Source organism: Vigna umbellata, chromosome 3 (genome assembly GCF_029865625.1).
Source record: "Vigna umbellata cultivar VRB3 chromosome 3, Vumbellata_1.0, whole genome shotgun sequence".
NCBI classification, from domain to species: Eukaryota; Viridiplantae; Streptophyta; class Magnoliopsida; order Fabales; family Fabaceae; genus Vigna; species Vigna umbellata.
This window is the reverse complement of record NC_142167.1, coordinates 48,859,851-48,879,991: the sequence shown is the minus strand read 5'-3', so window position 1 is coordinate 48,879,991 and position 20,141 is coordinate 48,859,851. Positions and strand designations below refer to the sequence as shown.

The 20,141-nt window shown below is 31.9% G+C and overlaps 2 protein-coding genes across 3 annotated transcripts; both read right to left on the bottom strand.

Moving 5' to 3' along the window:
- Nucleotides 1-2,063: 2,063 nt before the first annotated feature.
- On the bottom strand, nt 2,064-4,695 carry LOC148202814 (uncharacterized). The gene is made up of 2 exons (XM_088110834.1): nt 4,014-4,695; nt 2,064-3,426 (listed from the first exon to the last, which is right to left on the bottom strand). The coding sequence occupies exons 1-2, from the start codon at nt 4,221-4,223 to the stop codon at nt 2,224-2,226; spliced, it is 1,413 nt and encodes a 470-aa protein (XP_087966960.1). The 5' UTR covers nt 4,224-4,695; the 3' UTR covers nt 2,064-2,223.
- A 3,985-nt stretch (nt 4,696-8,680) lies between these two features.
- On the bottom strand, nt 8,681-16,541 carry LOC148202813 (nuclear matrix constituent protein 1-like). 2 transcript variants are annotated; one of them, XM_088110829.1, is made up of 8 exons: nt 16,109-16,538; nt 14,749-14,958; nt 13,789-14,042; nt 13,421-13,691; nt 13,234-13,317; nt 10,299-12,337; nt 9,212-9,413; nt 8,681-9,125 (listed from the first exon to the last, which is right to left on the bottom strand). In XM_088110829.1, exons 1-8 carry the CDS (start codon nt 16,394-16,396, stop codon nt 8,931-8,933), a joined length of 3,543 nt encoding a protein of 1,180 aa, XP_087966955.1. In that variant the 5' UTR covers nt 16,397-16,538; the 3' UTR covers nt 8,681-8,930. The 2 variants fall into 2 exon arrangements, with proteins under 2 accessions (XP_087966955.1, XP_087966956.1); XM_088110830.1 differs by lacking the exon at nt 8,681-9,125 and having other exon boundaries at nt 9,276-9,413; nt 10,251-12,337; nt 16,109-16,541.
- Between the last annotated feature and the right edge of the window lie 3,600 nt (nt 16,542-20,141).

Sequence of the window (20,141 nt, the reverse complement as noted above, 5' to 3'; positions counted from 1 at the left end):
AATCACCAAACGTCGTTCTGCTTTCAAAAGCCCCAATTGCGATTTTTCACTCTTCGTCAACTCAGAAACACTCTATCCCAAATGCCCTAATTTGATTTCATTCACAACAAAACCCGTAATAGATATATCGTTCACAAAACCCCTAAATGAATTATGATTTTAATTTCCCCAATTCAATAACTTATTTCCATGTTGCCTAATTTTAATTTCATTGACACGTCATTACCAATATTGCCACTCTTTTGTCATGTTTTAATTCTCTACTGCCAAATAACCAATCAGTTAACACAGTTAATCTGCATTTAACGGAGATGACTTGATTGACTAAATTTTTTCTATATTTGGATGCAATTGTCACTTTTAAATCACGTGTGGACGAAAATGCAACTTTTCTAAAAAGAATGACGAATTTGACACACTTCAACCAAAATGGAGACAAAATAAGCAATTAAACCTAATTATTAAAATACGACATTCTAATATGAGAAAAAGAACGATATAATTTGCGTAAATATTTTGCTATCAAAATAATTGTTGAATACATTATTTAAGTAAAAGAAAGTGGAACTAGAAAGGAACATTGAAAGGAATCTATCTTAGAAGATGATGAAAAATAGAGATTATGGTGTAGTCCAAATCCAAGCAATGAGATGATGATCGCATTAAATTGTGCACAGTTGCACATTGTTTAATGCCCTGTGAAGAAATGAAGTAACCAATGTTGAAGAAAGAGAATATGATTGTCCACTTTAAACACCACAACCTCCATTAAAGGCACTGTACCATTGCTTCCACCCTACCATTTCATCATCAACATCACAACTATCCCTACACCTATAGGACCATACCTTACCCTTCACATCTCACTTTCACCCTCTTAAAGTCACAATAAATAAATAAATCTCATTGCCTCGGAAATCCAATCGTAGAAATGCCAAAGTCTCATTCTGGATTCTGTTTCCTAATTCTCCTAACATCACAGATGCATATGTTCACCAAGATATCAATATATACTACTGTCCACCAAACATACAGACAATAACTATAATTCAAGTCTGTGTAATTAATTCTTCTTGTTAAGAGTGCCCACTAGAATTACTTTTATAATTGTTTTTTAGTGTATATACTTTATAGGCAATTTTTTTTATTAATATAAAATTATTTTTATTTTTAAATTTTTTAGAAATTTGTTTTTCTAAAAGTTTAATAACATTTTATATTTCAATAATAATTATCCGTTGAAAATTTTCTTTATTAATAAGACATGAACAAAATAATTTACAAAATATGGAGAGGACATATTGTTGAAACAATTCAAAATATATTATAGATTCATCTAGACGGTAGATGTAATTTTTAAAAGATCTAATTATTTAGTAGGTGTTTAAACTGTTTGTGATTTTCAAATATGTCTCTAAACTATTTCTTTTCTTGATTGGATTTTAAACTAGAACAGTATTCTCTGGAATTATTTTTTAGCTCTTTAGAATTGTTATACAGTTATAATCTGTGACGATTTTCAAAATTACAAAAACCCAGATGAAAACAATTATATGATAAAGACTTAACTAAAATAAAAAATATATTTAAAAAATCATATATAACTGGATAACCTACCTACTAATTAAACTTTCTCAAACTCAAAATCAACTTGAATGCAGTCAATTTCTCTTAAAAGCAACCAAGTTTATGTTGATATTTTTCTTATATTATCTAAAACATGTTCATGAAAACTTGATTATCAATTAGATTAATTAGGCAACAACTCTTGAAGGTGTGTACACATTCTTCGGACAAAATAGAAAACAGTGAAATTAAATGATAAGTTCAATTATTTGTACGATGAAAATAAGTGTTACCAGCATACACTGTTAGGTCCTTACCCTTCACCTGTGGAACTGTAAGGAGATGTGACTTGGAGACATTGACATTACTGTTTTGTATTCCATTTGTAGAGTGGCCAATCTTGGTTTCTTCTTTCAACACTGAGAAAGCAAGTGTTCAGGAACTACTACTACTGAGCTGATAGCAACCAAAAAGGCTGATAGGAACATTGTAATAGAGAAATTAAACTAGATGGAGTATATGGTAAGATGAAGCCAACAAGAAGATGGAAAAAACAGTGTCAACTTGTGTCGTAACAAAATACAGAAGTACTACAATACAGGTTGCTGTAACTAATATCCCTATGAAGTTAAAGTCAAATTTGAACTACTATCTTGATTAAAGACCTATTATATAAGAATTTAGGAAGAGAATCATGATGAATGGAAAAGTCCACCAGAAGTTATTAGGAGCATGGCACAAAGAGGCTATTGAATAGAAAGTCTTGTTAACATCACTACCATTTGTGTTAGATTCTACCAATTTGATCTGCTGCTGGCATGGTTTTACCCCAAATGGAACATTACTTGTTGCAATTGCTCCAAGAGGGCAACAAAGGTTGGGGTTGTTCCAGGCTCCAAAACGTGTTCCCATTTTTCCATAAAACTCCATAGAGAATTTAAGCTCTCCTGCAAGATTGTTACCACTAACATAGAGTGCATTGAGAGAAGGAAGAGTTGATAGTTTTGGTGAAAGGTTGCCTGTGAGGTTGTTGTCACTGAGGCGTAGAAATCTCAACCTCTTCAATTGTATTATAGACTCAGGAATTTCCCCATTTAAGCCCATGTTAGAGAGATCCAAACTGACCAAGTTATGAAGGTTTTCCCACTTCAGGATCCTGATATCTCCACCTATTGCATTGTTGGACAAAACCATTTCCTCCAAAGAATGCATCTCTTGAATGCTCAATGTCAACCCACCAGAGAATCTGTTATTCCCAAGGTCCAAAAGGGTCAGATTCTTCAGATAAGCAAATTCTTTCAACAAATTCCCCTCCAAATGGTTATTGCTAACATCAAGCTTCAAAAGGGAGGTTAAGCATCCAAGTGTTAAAGGTAAAGACCCGGATAGTGAGTTTCTACTCAAATCAAGTATCAACAAGTCACCCAGTGCAGTAAAAATATCTGGAATGTGTCCACTGAGATAGTTTTCTGCAATGACAAGCCGATTCAACTTTTTCAGGTTGCCAATCTCTGGTGGAATTTCACCTGTTAAACCATTTTCTAACAGTACTAGGGACTGAAGCTTCTTTAGGACACCAAAACTTGAAGGGATTTTTCCAATGAGACCTGTGTTTGATCTAAACTCAAGTGATTTTAAGCTGCCAGCCAGATTTTCCCAGTTTGCATTGGGGATTGTAACCTGATGCCTGCGTTGTGATCTAAAGCATTTGAATAGGGATAGAGTTTTGAGGTGCTTCAGCTCAAACAAATGTGGTCTGAACTCCAAATTTTTGGCACAACTTAGAGAATTCTCGTAGATTGGTCCAATGTTCAAGACAGTAACATACCAAAATCCGTCAAACAGATCACAAGAAACCCCCTGCAGCAGAAAACAATACTAAATATCAGTCAAACAATGTTTTGAATATCATGTACTGTTTTGGAACATTTTTGTAAAGAGAACATGGCCTAATAGGAAACAGATACAGTGACTCAATGCATGCAATATTTTGCAAGGACCAAATTAGTTACTGGAAAACAAAGACAAAATAACTGATGTTCATACTTTGAAGCCATCATTTTGAAAAAAAAAAAACAAAAAAATCTTTAAAGAAGAACAATTCAGGACTCTGTATAATTCTAAAAACTGAGCCAAGTGATTTTCTTTTCTTTTCTTTTCTTTTCAGAAGGCTTGCTGCAGAATGCCAAGTTCACCTCACAGTTATACGTAAAAAAAATTCAAGGCCTTGTATACTGACATAGTAATGATAAGTTGTTACCCTGAAATCTGTAAGGCAAAAGATAATAAGAATTTGAAATTCTTGAATGCAAGATGGTCTTATAACTTCAACCAGAAATAGTTTAAATAAGGTGCTACACATTTCCACAGCACAATATAAAGGTAGTTGCTATGAAATTTTGCACTTTGATGTATAGTCATTCAGAGGGGTCAAAACTGAAAAGCACCTCAATAGGAGTCCAACCACAAGGATCTGGATAGAGATCTGAGCCATTCCACCAGTTACCAACAAAACCTTGAATGGTGGAGAATAGAGCATCTTTCTCAGCCTTCTCCATAGGAGCTTTGTCAAGTTCTACTTGTCCATGACACCAAGCACTCAGAGAGATGATGAAGAGAGCAATGATGACATGACCAAAAGCCTTGAAGTTCCTCATGAGGTAAAGAGTGAAAGCAGCACTACCATGAACAGGATAAACTCAAGGTGTGGATGGAGCAAAATTGATAAAACAAACACAAGCAAAAGGAGCTATTTTGGCCTGAACTCTATTTCACAACTTGCATTGTGATTTTCATACACAATTCACTATTTGACAGAGAAACAACATCGAACTAAATTACAAGAAAAAGGACAGACAAAGGAGGAGGAAGAGCAGGTGACTTACTCCCTCAACAGTAAGCAAGCATGTCAAGACAAAAGAAATACCAAGATGGGACCCTATGGGAAGCAAGGGACATTTTAGCCAGTGGTATTTGATAAAACAAATGGAGAAGATTCTTGCATCAGGAAAGGAAGAACAGGATCCTAAAATTGTGTTCAAAACTTAAGAGGAAAAGGAGAAGAATAATGGTAGAGGAAAAACAAATGCATAACAAGAAACCTGACTTCTTTTCCTCTTTGTGTTTATGGAAAAGCTAAGGAAGTATATAGCAGATATAAGGGAACAACACAAGATGTTCTTGTTAGCACAGTTCTCGAAGCTCAAAGTCATAATATTAACGAGCCTACGAGCCTAATATGGCCAGAGCTGTATCAAGTCTATATAAGATGAAAGCGAAATCTGGTCTGAAAATGGCACACTCTTTCTGATTCAATTATTGAATGTCACATTATTAGCAATGCACTTCAATACTTAACATATACGTTGGAGTTAGGAAGTAATCGTTGGATCCATCAAGAAAAAGGTTGATCGGAAAGATACATACACAAATGAAATGTGAGCTCACGTGAGGGATTATCCAAAACTTTAACACAATGAATTAATGGGTCTTTTTCATCTTAAGATGTTCTATTTTCTTATTTTTATCTAATATGGGACTTAGACTTACACTTGTATTTCAGTGATAATAGAGTGTATATATGTTTTGACCATTATAAAAATTTGAAACTAATGAAAAACAGTATTAAGAACCTAATTGAATCTCAAGGTGGAACTTCCAAGAAATAGATATACTTTAAGATGTGTGATTAGATTAGATTGGTTAAGGGTATTATGAAGAAATTATAAAGTGTGAGAAAAGTGGCATTAGTAGGGGACCATATCATGCATGCAAAAAATGAAAGGTGCATGTAAGTGCATGCAAGACAAAGTAGGCTTTTATCTGTTATTGCCTTGTTGTCTTGTTTGGTGGTGGTGGCCTGGGGGGTTTTAACAGCCCTCTGAAACTGCAGAGGGTAAAAAGGACAACATATCAGAGTGGCTTTGAAAACTGAAGCTAACCATATTGTTTCATTGCATTGCATTGCGGTTGGATGATGAGGACCACATTATTTTCTACCAAAAAAACCACTTCTGAGTTTTCTTATGCTAAAAAGTTTTTGGTCTCAGCAAAAGGAGAAGAAAAATGACAGTAATAGTATTAAGTTCGTTGTTTCCCAAGCTTTCTGCAACATTGTTGTATGATTTATTTACTGGGAAAATGTTGTGCGGTTTATCAAACGTGAATAATCATTGAGTGCCTTTTCTTTTGTGTGTGTTTATGCTAAGGAAGAATTTTTGCTTTATTATATATTTTGACAAAAATAGAAAACTTTCATGTCTTTGTTCAATTACCTTGATAATAGTTCTAAAACAAACCTTCTAAGTGGTTTTTTCATGTATGGTTGAAGTACAAAGTATTCAGATAAATTTGAAGTGCTGCAAGTATTGGATATGGTTTTTGTTCTTTTGTAACTAAATGATTTTGCAGTGACTTAATTGTATACTTTTGAATTCCTTTGAATTCGTAGTTTTACACAAAATAAGTTATACAGCATTATATTGAGCTGCATGTTAGGTAATGAGTAATAACTACTGTTTTCTTGATAACTATTTTCAGACATTATTTTCATTTCCACTTTTAAATAATATAATATAATAAGATATCTGAACAAAAGTCAATATATCTCATCCGATAAAAATAATTATCTTAATTTATTTTTCTAAAAATATAAAATTGAAAACATTTAAAAATAGGGATAAGAATAAAAAACTATTATTTTTTATAAATTGTTTTAAAAATAAAAGAGAAAAGGGTGAGGAATCCTATATAGGCATTAGCCAAGGCAGCGGCCAAGCTGCAATAAGTTAAGGCCTAAGCCTAAAATTAGGTTGACAAGTCCTTTTCTTCCCTATGTTTCTTCGGACTACCCTCTCGTGAGCACAGACAGTAAAAAAAAAGAATAAATTATTTAGTTTAATATTTTTTTTTCTTCTTTTACTTTAAATCCCATGGAAGTAAAATAAAAATAAAAATTTCAAATTATAAAAATAACATATTATTTATTATAAAAAGTATATAAAATTTACGTAATAATATCTGGAAAAAATTAATATAAACAATACATACATAGTTGATATTTAATAAAAAAATATTTAGTGACCATTAATTTAAATTTAATTATGTCAGTGTTTAATATGTGTTAAGAGAATTCATATAAAATTAATTTAATATAACTATCTTTGGTTTGGACGATATTTTATAATTTGATTTCAAAAGAGTTTATAAACCTCTCCAGATTACTAGTATTAATCTCTCTATTTGAGTGTTAATTTCTTTCAATATCTTAAGTATTAACCTTTTTAGGTTATAAATATCAACCTCTTTAAGTAACACAAGAACATATTCTCTAAATAACATAACTTTAAGTATATCATAAGTTTACAATCTTTGCAGATTTATGTTCTTAATCTCTTGTTAAGTTTAAGAATTTCTAATAAAATATAAACTAACTATCAAAATAAGAATTTTTATATATGATGTTTCTTCTTTTCTCTTTTTCATGCTCTCTTGCTATTTTATCTGTACATCTCTATATCTCTTTTTTTCTTGTCTTGTAATTATAAACGTGTTGAGAATATGACTGTGGTTTCTAAATCTTCTCGATGTAATTTTCTTCGTATCAGTATATTTATCTTCACTGTCTATAAGAAAAGTTTTGATATAATGAGGGATTTCTCTTCTTTCTATTCTTTCTTCTTTAGTATCTTTTTTTAATTTTGTCTTTCTTCCTCTTCAATGCAAATGACATTGAAGGTTTTATTTGAATCTCATCAATGTATATCAATATCTTTACATTCATCATTTCAAAAGAAAGTTACTGATGTAATCTTCAAGATAATCTTTAGCTTTTCTTCCTTGAAATATGTTGTATATGAGATTTCTTCTTTTTATTGCTTTCTTCATTTGTAGTTTTCAAATCATATATGACTGTTGAAACTCTTGAAACAGAGAACAATTGATTTCATCTAAGCATCTTTATGCGCATTGCTTCATAAGGAAAAATCTTGGTAGAGTCTTCAACTTTATATTTATCTTTTCTTGCTCGAATCTCCTATATAATGAAATAATATCTTTATTAAGCTTTACTTCAATATTTTCTTCTTTGATGTGGAATGTTTATATATTAAATTCTTAAACGTTCAAATTCTTTTTCACTCAGCTAAAAGGGAAACTTAGTAACACATTTTGTTAATAGTAAAATCAATGTTTGTCTTAAAGCAGAGCATATAAAACATTTCTATATTTATTTAGAGATAAATGACAGTTGATAATTAAAACAATTTTCAATTCCAATATATATAATTTTCTTATGAAATTTTTTTTAAAAATTTATTTATCTAAAAATAATTAAATCGTTGTAGTTATCAATTAATTTCATAAAATGAACCAATGACAATAAATGATAGCAAAAGAGAAATTTAAACTCATAACATCATTAATGCAACAACAAGGTGTTGCAATTGTTTAATTGACGGACGAATATATATTTATGTCCTCGTTTATTTTTTAATATTATATTCTTAATTGATTTTTTACTTTAAAATAACATTTTAATTAAGATTTTTTATAATTAAATTTATTAAGTATGAGAAGAAAAAACATAATAAAAATAATTTTTTAGTAGTATGAATATTTTTTGAATATTTTAAAATGTATTATTCACCCAAATTAAATCAACATTAATTATCAATATCAATACTTAATCTTACCTATCATTACATTACTTTATTTTATACCATTTTGGAATTTAAAAATTTTTAATTTAAAGGTTTTTAATTTGTTATAGTAAAATTGTTAAATAATTTATTAAATCATAATTATTTGTTGATACAATATTTTTAACAAATTATACTTTGTGTTCTTCATATTTATAAATGTTTATATTTTTTCCTTAATATAAATTTAAAAACTCTATAATTTTAACTAATTCTATATTTTATATTGCATTTCTTAAATTATTTTTAGAAAATTATTTCATGAATAATAATAATAATGATAATATAATAAAAGTTTTTTTTCTATCTTTCAGATTTCTTTTTAACATACCATTATAATAATAAAAAAAGTATTCTTAATTATTATACAAAACTAATATTGCAAAACCAAAGTGTATTAACTTTAAGTTACAGAGTTGAATAGGCAGTAAAAATGGATTACCCCTTTAGTTCTTCATTTCTGGAAAGCATTGACTTCCTTAGCAGCAAATCTATTTTTGCAAGAAAACAGTTATTGAGAACACAGGCAGCAGAACAATGCTTCTCAACTGCCAGTAATAAATGCCAAACAAACATGGATGCTACTCCAATCTAATATTAGATGCCTAATCTCCTAAATAAGGAATCATAACATTTGTATATCTAATGTGATATAAATAAAATATATCACGTTGTAAAAAATCTGAAGATCTTCTGGCCCATGGACACCTTACCCAGATGTTCCTCATCCTCGTCCTCGTAATCATCATCATCATCATTTTCAACATCATGGATTGTGCTTCCATCTTCGTCTCGATATTCTGATGTACCATTTTCCTCTGCAGCACCATTGTCATCAACAATATCTCTTGGTACTTCAAACTGAAAAAAAAAATAACGTGTAAAAATAAAATAGAACGTATGTATAAAAGGTTTGGTGAAATCAATCATCACAACAAGGCTGTTACCCTAACAACTCTTTCATCTGAGACCTCCACAGTTTTTGTTGTTGTGACCTGCACCGTGCTTTTGTCTTGTACTTGTACATTGTCATCAGCTGCTAATGAGGTTTCAACAACTTCGGGTCTCATCTCCCCCTCCACCACAGCCTCTTTCCCCACACTTCTTGTTGCATTTGGTAAGGCCTGTTTTGATGAACCTTCGCCCGCACTGCTCCAGAAAAGCCGTGATATCAGAACAATAAAGAAAAATATGACCACAGCTCCAAATATAAACAGACATGATGCATGATGGTTTTGCTGCTAAATATATTTAACAGCCACAAGAAAGACACTTGCAATAACAACCCCTTAAAATCCTCACATAAATCCAAACGGCATTAAAACTCAATCAAGCAGTTCAATTTCCTACGGAGAAAGTATCCACCACACCACAGCTGGACAGCCAAGTAAATTAGTGCTGTCTAAACCCAAAATTGTTTTGAATTAGGATCTTTTTAAGTTCAGTAAAAAAAAAAAACCTTCTGAATAATCAACAACAAAGCATTATCTCACTATGTAAGGTCAGCAACATGGATTTCATTGCGCCATTGGACTCCGTTAAAGACCAAATTCTTAAAGATATTATTCAGCATGGGGCCATATCAACAAATATAGTTTTTGACCTTTCATTATTAGTAAAACCAATTTTATTTTAATAAACATACTACAGAACAAAAATTGCCATACTTAGTATCTGAATTTAGTGTTTATGCCCATATAATATTATTAAATAATCTCACCACCTGAGTGATTTACGCTAAAATACAATTTCCCAACCACAGTAATAATGAGAATATAATACATGTCATTCTTGCTATTACAGAAATCTACCTATCACAATATCAAATATCAATTGGCCTTCAGAAATCAACCATAAATTTATTTCAAACATATCACTGCTTTCAAGTTAATATAAATCTAAATATTAGCCGTGTATATTCAGTTCACACCTCACCCAAGAGAATCCCTCCAATAAATACACAACCAGCATAAGATATAACGTAACCTGCTACTGGTCCCAATATGGCCTGATGAGACCTGAGAATAAACTTACGTCTTGTGCTGCCTAAGATTGTATCGTTTCTCCCCAGTAACCTGAGCTGGCGGAGCAACTGTTTGCCTCTTCTTCCTGCGCCCACCAGCTGTAATACTCTCTGATTGCCCTTCACTATCACCAGCAGTCTGTTCACTTTCTGTAACTCTAGAAGTTTGTGCCCGTTGACGCTTCCTTCCAGTGTTGGCTTTCTCAATGTGACTGGAGTCTTCTGGACTGTTTTCTTTGGCTAGAAACTCTCTGGCCTCTTCAACAACAGCCTTCACTGAGCGTGTTCTAGCAATTCCAGACTTGCTTTTCCTCCCAGGTCTGCCCCTGCGAAGCTTTGGAACAGACTGCTGAGAATCATCTCGATCTCCATCAACAACACTATCAACCCGGCTGTGATCACCTATGGATAGGGAGATTTCATCCCCAACCTCTTTATCAATGTTATCAGATTGGAGGTGTGGCATATCTAGAGAGTGATATGCAATCCCAACTGCTGGTTGACGTTCATCAAGACTAACTCTAGCTCCTTCTATGTTAGGAAGAGATGCAGGCTCATCTGCTTTGTCTACACTATCATTCACATCTGAGGGTGATGTCTCAGCCATGTCTGAAGCACTAATAGCTTCAGCTCTTTTACTTGGGGACAGTTTGAAAATCTTGGATGTGCATTTGCGGAGCCAAGACACAGGTCTTACAGATCCAGAATTGTTAATGTCAGATGTAGCTACAATGTCCTGGGAGTTAGGAGGCTTATAATTCAGAACAGGGGAAATAGGCAAAGGAATGGCCACACTTTCCTTCAAGTCACGTAGTTTAGTATCAGATAAAACAAAGTTCCCAACAACTTCACCACAGACCTTGCAATTCTTCAGATTCTCAACAAGTTCAAGAAAACTTTTTCTTTCAGCCACAAGGCATTGACGTTCTTTCTTAACTTTCTGACTGAGATTCATAAGCATTTCAGAATCTTCACGCAGTTCAAGTTGGCCTGACTGAAATTGCTGCTTGTTCAATTCAAGTTCCTTCCTTTCATTTTCTAATCTAATCCCCTCAGCCTTTGCTTCTTCCCATTCCCTCTCAGAAAGATTCTTCAATATGTTAATATTGTCAAGTTCTCTTTGCATTTTCTCCTGAAAATTTCTCTCTCTTTCCTGCAAATCTTCCTCCATTTCTTCCTGTTTTTTCTGGATTTCATTCTCAAGATTCCTCATCTTTGATTCAAAATCTTGAAGCATTTTAGCCTGTTCATTTTTCACCTTTTCAGACAACAGGTGTTTCTCTTGATTCATTGAATCTCTAAATGATTCCTTCTCCAATTCAAGCTTCTCCAGCTCTTTCTTTCTTTGTTCTTGCATACTTTGTTTCTCGCTTTTCAATCTTTCTTCTTCACTGTTCTGAAATTTTCTTAAACTTTCTTTCTCCACATCAATATCATGCTGCTTCCTAGTAATTTCTTCTCTCTTTTCATCTAGTACTTCCCACTCTTTCTCAAACCTCTCTCTCTCCTCCCTTAAGTTTTCAGCTTCCTTCACAAGAGAGTCCTTCTGCAATCTGGTATGCTCTATCTCCTGTTTCAGTTCCAATCGCAATCGAGAATTCTCTAACCTATCATCCTCAGCAAGCTTCAAATTCTCAGTCTCTTGGTGTATTTGCAGCTCCTGCAGAGAAATCTCAGCTTTTATCCTCTGAAGTTCAGCATTTAAATTCTCCAGGCTCTCCCGATCAGCAACCAATTGTTGGTTTTCCTTCTCCAACTCTTTCTCCTTGATTTTCAGAGTCTTTTCTTTCTCCTTTAAAGATTTCAATTTTGCTTCAATCTCCTTACTTTGTTCTTTTATTCTCTCAGCCTTCTTACTCAAGGCCTGCTCTTCTTTTTCAACCTTTTTTCCCCTATGGTTGATTTCAGCCTCCCTCTGCTCCAAGGCTTCCTCCTTGCTGCTAAACTCCTCAAGAAGGGATTTCCGCTTGTGTTCCATTTCAAAATCAACCTGCTGCAACTGCAAATCCAGTGTAGCCTTTTGTTCACCAAGGACCTTCTGGATCCCCTCCTGTAGAAACCACAAATTCAACCGTCAGAATGCCATAAAATCATGCAAGTAACTAATGTCAAACATGTACACTTGTGATCATAATTTTTTTTTTATGATTTTGAGTTTATATGGTGAGTTCCCACTTTCAATTTCTTTCCTTACTTTCACTTGAGAAAAATTGTGTAGAGTTGTCCTTCCCAAAGTAAACCTTAAAAAAAATTATCACCATGTTGACCATAAAGTAATTCAGTTAAGCAAATAAATCTTTAAACTATTATAAAGACAAAGCATCGCTTCTGCGTTTGGTCACTCCCAAAACATTATCCTTAAAAATGTAGTAAGTTCTTGTCAGTGGAAAAGATGGTTTAATATTTTATTATCCTGTAGAAATATTAAAAGAAAAAAAAAATGAACTGACAAAATGATGTTACTCAATAATAAATTTGTCAATTTTAATATGAAATACACAAACGAAAGCAGATATGTCAAGATGCAAATGTAAAAGCATAGCACTTGTAATATCACAGTCACAGTTTTCAATTGTGAACTAATATCTGCCTGAATCATTGCACAAATGCAGAAACCAAAAGAATCCTTAGCCCTGGGAAAATTCATTCATTCAACATGGAATTTATTCAGTGCTCTTAGAAATTTGTAAGCATCATGTCATCTGATTTTACTCCACAAAAATACCACTCTTGGACCTCAACATGAGCGAAAGCATATGGGCAGGGGTTAAGCATCTTCAAAATCTAAATATTTCAAGACGAATGTCTGTCTCACTGATATCATTTTGAATTTCATTTCTAGGTCATGTGTGCTAAGTAATTATTCATTGATGTTATGTAATTTTTTTTTTTGAACTTTGCACATCATTTTATTGCATTGCATAGCAACCAGATTCCTGGACTTACTCTTTCTCTAGAATTAAGTTTTGATTCCAATGCAAACAATTCTTTCTCTTTCATCTCCAGCATGCTCTTCAAAGAATCCACTTTCTGAAACCATAGTCACAACATACAAGGAATGGAAAGTATAAGCAAAATACAAAAAAGCAGAAAACAAATCGTCAAGACACAATAAAAAAAGCCTGAACCACACCTTCTCTTCCACATTTATATTAGCTATTCTTCTAATAATCTCAGCTTCCTTTTCCTTCAATAAAGAACTAGATGAATTAACCTTTTTCTCCAACACTTCCAGGTCTCTTTCTTTCTGTTTAAGGTTGTTCTCGGTTTCAACTATCTTCTTTTCTTTCTCACTGATATTTTGCCAACCACTGGATAGCTTATTTTCTCTTTGCTGTAGCTTCCTTTCCCACTCCTCCAAATCTTCCCTTTCTTTATAGAATGTTGCATCAAATGATTCTCGACTGCATCATAGAATACCAACTTCATGTTAAATTGCAATGCATAAGAGGTCAAAAAATATAATGAACAGAACCATCATAATGTAGAGAAAGAGCATACTCAGTAGCTAAAGACAAACGCTCCTTTTGAAGCAAACTTTCACGAGCTTCAACCTCTTGCAATTTCATATCCAGCTCTGCATTTTTTCTGTTCACCTCAGCAAGCTTAGCCTCTGCATCAAGCAGTTTCTTGTCAACCACTGAAGACTTTTCTTCAATTCCATCAACCAACGCACTAGCTTCAGCTAGCTTTGTATGGGAGTTAGACTTGACTTGGACATGTTCTTCTTGCATTGCACGCAGAGCTCTCTCAAGCTGCAATTGAATGATTTTCGCAACATCAATATAAAATAAAGGCACCATCTAAACAAGCATCTCAAGCTCCAACCCTAACATGAGAAACTCCAGAAATGTCATACAGATCTGATCATAAAATTGAAATAGAAATAAATTGGTAAATGATAGGTACCAGAAATAAGAAAGCACAGTACAGCTGAACAATCACTGTATTAGTAATGAAATCAGGACTGTATCCGGGTTCCTATAAGTAAAGTACTGAACAATCTGAAGAGTAATAAAGGAAAGAGAACATGCATCCATGGAAACAGTAAGGCCAGAGGTTAAAGAAGATGATTGATATTATCACTATTTCTATTCTCTGATGTTTTCACCATTTCCTATACCGATCTTTGAAAAAAGGAAAGCTATTTAAATAAGGTGACCTTTTTGTAATAATTAGAAAGGCGGGAACCAAAAACAAATAAAACTTAAGTTTTCAGTGCACCATAACATTCTTATATCAATTGTGGTCTTTAGGGAAAGGTAATGCCTAAATACTCCAAAATGATGTCATGGAAAGGGGTGAAGAAGTGAGGAAAAATTGAAGCCCAACCGATGATAGGCTCTTCTTCCAACACTAACCAAATTAAAAAGGATGGCAACACAACAGAGGAAAGTAGAAATGCAAGCAAGTAGGCAAATATAACAACAATATAATTGAAGAAGAAAACAAAAAACATACATCAGCCCCACATTGCCTCTCTGTGCTCAATGCTTTCCTCAAATTCTCCTCTCGCTTCTCAACTTCAAACAAGGCAATTAAATGTGCTGACTGTTCTCGTTTTAGAATCTCCTCAGTTTCAGCTAGTTCTTGCCTCAGCTGGTCAAACTTTGAATTCCATTCTTTCTTCTCAATCAATAGCAGGCCCATGTTGTACTGGTAGTCAAAAAGCTATGAAAAAAATGAAAGAAACAAAATAGTTTATCAATGAACAATCATCAGAAAAAAAATAATTCATCAATGAACAATCATCAGAAACAAAATAATTCATCAATGAACAATCAGAAACAAAATAATTCATCAATGAACAAGCATCAGGTAGATGACATTATATCCACAATATACAAAAACTCTGCAACCATAAAATACTTTAGAATTTATAATGCAGAGGCCACCCAAGGAATTTGCTTCTTTACACAAAATGATATGTTTTCGTACTTCTATTTATATTCAGTATACAATACCTGTTCGGAGTTCATTTTGATATCATAATAACATTTGCATAGCAACTAGCTTTTAATGTGTTGGTAACTTTGAATCAGCAAGTTTAAAGGAAATTAATGTAACCAAGAGTTAGAATTACAATCTGCCATAGAACGACATGAATTACCTTATTCCTACTGCACTAAGTTTCTCAACCTTAAATTTATCATTTGACTCGAAGCTCCAATCTTCAAAATTACTCCCTTAGGTCCTTAATCTATAAAGGGCATAGTTTAGAAAAAATTGGTCCATCCAAAGTCAAAACCATGTCATAATTCCAGTCCCTGTTGTATCAACCATTGATATGAAATAGCATAAAATGATTTGCCTTCATCACTCTATCAACTACAACACACTTGTTTCAATAGGTTTCTGTTGCAATCCACACTTGCAGGTACAATATCACGGTTTTTGAAGTCTCTACAACTGAATTGCAACTAAAATCACAGCCACATTTTCCAGTAATTTCTCCAACACAGCAAGGGCTTCTTTTAGGGATAATCGGGGGATCTAACCAAAGCTACTTGCTCTCAAGCTGCTACTTAAATCAATCAAAAATTCTTTCTCTAAATTACATAAGTACCAATAGCTATGTTAATATCAATATTAATAACATTATTAACCGACTGCAACTACAGATTCAAATTAATCAATCATAAATATCAAGCTCTAAACGCCAATCAATCATAAATTTAAACAAAATGTTATCCTTAAAAGCTAAACAAAAACCATAAACAGATAAGGTTTTGCTATATGGCTCGAATAAAAACACAAAACTCTATAAACGCGCCTCAGATCAATATCGGTGAAAATTCGCAAAACCTTCACCGAGTCTAACCTCTCTTTCGAGCCTCGAGACCTTCTCCACAAGCGCTTCATGGTCCTTCCTCTGCATCACACTTTCATCCAGCAACCCTAACTCCGTGAACCGCCTCCAGTCATCCGCGTTACCCGTGTCGAACCCCACCGCTACGGTGGTTTCGGTCAGAGACCCCAACGGCGGCGGCGGCGGACCGTCGACGACTGCCTTTTCCTTCGCAGAGGCTGAACCCGTCGCAGCACCGCCTCGGTGCAGCGTGAAAGGTGCAGCGGCATTGAGCCACACCTTTTTCTGCGGCGTGAACATTGCACCGTAACCGAAAATGGCAGGAACAGATGCGGTGCGGTCGAGGAAAATGAAACGACGGTGAGGGTTTCGTCGGAAGAAAAAAGGAGGGAGGGATCGTGTTTAGTTTGAGGGAAGTATGAAATTTTAGAAATTGAAAAGGGTTTAAACGTGATGTGGAATAGAAGTGTGTACTTTTAAGAGTGTTTTGTACACCAATTTGTGGAAAAGAAGTGTGTACTTTTAAAAAAATTAAAAAACATTTATTAAATTTTAAATTAAAACCAAAATTTTAAAAATATATTAACCGACTTTCTTAGTAATAAAATTATAAGATATTAAAAATTAAATAAGAAATAAAAAAATCAACTAAAATTCAAAAATAAAAATTTTTTATTCGACTTTTCGAAAGGTTAAAAAATAAAAAAGAATGGAAGAAAAGAAAAAGAAAAATTAATTTAAGAGAAATTTAAGTTTATATTTATAATTTTGAATATATAAAAAGAAAAAGAGGTATAAGGAGAAACACCCATAAATTGATAAATAATGATATATTTATTTAATATAGAAAACTTAACTTGAATTTTTTTAAAACTAATAGTGATAATAAAATAAAATAAAAATATGAAAATGAAAACAAAATAAATCTTATTTAATGAAGTTTTTATTTTAGCGTTCCAGAAGTTAATAAAATTATATAAACAAATAAATAGAGATATTATATAGATATTTACTTTATACAGTAGTAGATGGTAAATAAATTTATATTTACATTATTATCTCAAATTGGTTAGATATTTATATATGCCATGTGAAATTTAATGTAAAGAATGGATTTGAGTAGATTTTTTCCTTCTCTTTCAATAGAAACCTTCCAAATGTAATTACTTTGATTAAATATATATTTCTTTTACAAATTATCTTTGTCCTTTTCTACAAATTTTCCCTGTAAATAGAAAACAATCTCTCACACTTTTATCACAAATTTCTAATGTATCACTTTAATAAATAAGGTAAAGAGGAAGTGAGATTAAACTCTTTTTATTTTATTAAGTTTTTATTTATTTTGAATTATATATTATTTTATTCACTCCATTTAACTTATTTTTAATTATTATTCTATTTATTTATTTATTTATATTTATATTATTTTATTTATCTTCACTAACTAATCATTTTACTTCAAGTTACCACTAGTCATATTGATTTATTTAATTTAAATTACCTTCAATTACACATTGATTCTATTTATTTATTTAATTTAATTTATTCTGGTCTTATTTATTTATTTTATTTATAATTTATCTCCAATATTGATTCGATTTATTTATTTTATTTTATTTATCTCAACTTACGCATTAGTCATATTTATTTATTTCATTTAATTTATCTTCAATGTACTGATTCTTTATATTAATTTATATTTTTGTTATTATATTTGTTTATAACATTCTATTCCATATGTAGTTATTTTTTTAAAGTTATTGTTTTGATTCTTATTTTATTTTATCATTATTTTATGATTTGAAAAGTAAAAGTAAATATTATTTTATTTAATAAGCTTGGATAAAAGGAAGTCACATATGTTATTCTATCACATATGTTTCATTGTCTGGATAGTGTACATATTATTGGTTAAGAATGTAGTCATCATATTTTATGATATTTGAAAATGTTCAAGAGTTTGTAAGTTAAGAAAGAGTCTTAAGTATATGCTTTATATTTGGAAAGTGGTACTTTGGTACACTACGGAATCAAAGATACAGACCATGGTGGAATTTAAGAATGTTTTACCGAGTAGATAAATATCTGGAGACTAAAATATTTATAGGTCAAACTTAAGAGTATTTAATACCTCCTTAACATCATCAAAGTTAAGTAGTGAGTATATGCCTATTTTATAAGCCAATAAATAACTAATATTATTGAGAAATTAATTATTGTGATTGTACCACTCTTTTTATAAGAAATACTCAACTATCTAATCACTTTCCAAAGTATTTTTTGATGTTCACAATAGATCATCAGAATTGAATATAATCCATATGTTTAATAAAATGAGATTAAGTCTTGTGGTTATAGATCAAAATTTAGGTCTCAATGTTTGTATTGTTTATTAAATTTATTAAGATTGATATTTAAGACTTAAAAAGACCTTACTCCTTTCATATTTTTAAGACTTAAAAAAATTTAAGATCGATATTTAACATTGTAGAATGAAAAAAATTAACAACTCTACATATATTATGTAGAATTAAGTTATCAAGTTGTAAGACACTTCACATATATTAAAAAAAAAGTAACTACTCATACTATATGTAAAATTAAACTATAAACATTTATGATATTGATTTTCAATTTCCTTTATGACACCAATTAAATATATTATATAATAAACAACACATTAAATTCTTATTTTTATGTAAAAAATAAAAAATTAATATATTATTTTTAAAAATATTATATAACAACATAATAAATAAGACACACAAGAAGATATAATTTTGTCTTTCTATTACTATCGTTAGTAGTGAAAACATATACTACGCACGTGTGTGATGTTTTTATCTTATAATATAAATAAAAATTATTTTTTCTAATTATTATTAAAATAAAAAAATTTATTAAATTTATAAAAGTATATTTTCAAATCATAAAAAAATAGTTACAAAATCTAGAAAGTAAAACAATAAATAAAGTAATTTTATTGATAAGAGCAAAATGGAGCATAGAATGTGTAATGAAAAAACGGTTACATAGTAATTAACAAATAACTAGTGAAAACACCTCTTAGAAACATATATATGTTTCAGGTTATTTTAATAAAAATAGAAAATTATAAAATTAATTATTCTTATTTATTATTGTAAGAACTGAAAATAAATTAGAAAGTTAATAGGGTAATCAAGTTAATGAAACCAGAAATTTTGCATTTAAAAGTCTATTTTCAGACATCTTGGTTCATTAACCAAACCCTATTCTCTCTAAAAACTAAGCTCTTCTTTTTCTCTGCCTTCTCTCTACCACATCTCTGTCTTCTCTCTTCCATTCCTCTTCACTGAACCAGTGGATCTCCGATCAGGTGGCGCCCAAACGTCCGCAACGTAGAGGGCTTCGAAACGAACCGATTCATTTCAGGTCTTAGGCTGGTAAGTCCCTGCATGCAGCCTCTTCTTTGTTCTTGAACCTAGCACATGAAATCTTTGATGGTTGCATGTGCCTTGTGCTTTCATCTTTTTCATTTTTTCTACTCCATTCTAGCTCTAAGAGTTGTTCCTATCACCGATGTGTTGTTCTGTAGGGTTTTGTTGAGTTCTCACAACTCGAGGTACTGTTAGGGCATTCCAGTGAGTTGTGTTGTTCAACTCCAAGGTAAGGGGAGCTAGGATACGTTTTAAATTACTTACATGTGATGTATGTATGCGGAGTTTTGCACTGTTGTGCTGTTGGTATTGCGTTTTGATTTGGGAAGATTTAGTTGCATGTGTTGAACTGTACGGTTTGTGAAACTGGAATGTGATGATTGTAAATCGTTTTGGATTCTTTAATTTCTGTAATTAATCATGTTGGGAGTGCTTGGGGTGAGAATCTGTTGTAATACTGATAAAATAGAAAACTTAGTGTTCTAGTAGAGTTTTTGGTCACTTTGAGAGGAAGTGAGGTAGTGAGGTAATGAGGTAGTGAGGTAGTGAGGTAGTGAGGTAGTGAGGTAGTGAGGTAGTGAGGTAGTGATTTTGGGCATTGGAGGTCTTGAGTGCAATTGGAC

Coding starts and splice junctions, on each gene's coding strand:
- LOC148202814 (XM_088110834.1), bottom strand. CDS start 4,223: ATGAGGAACTTCAAGGCTTTTGGTCATGTCATCATTGCTCTCTTCATC. Junction 3,427..4,013: donor GTGGTTGGACTCCTATTGAG/GTGCTTTTCAGT, acceptor TTTCTGCTGCAG/GGGGTTTCTTGTGATCTGTT.
- LOC148202813 (XM_088110829.1), bottom strand. CDS start 16,396: ATGTTCACGCCGCAGAAAAAGGTGTGGCTCAATGCCGCTGCACCTTTC. Junction 14,043..14,748: donor AGAGGCAATGTGGGGCTGAT/GTATGTTTTTTG, acceptor ATTCAATTGCAG/CTTGAGAGAGCTCTGCGTGC. Junction 13,318..13,420: donor ATATAAATGTGGAAGAGAAG/GTGTGGTTCAGG, acceptor CTATGGTTTCAG/AAAGTGGATTCTTTGAAGAG.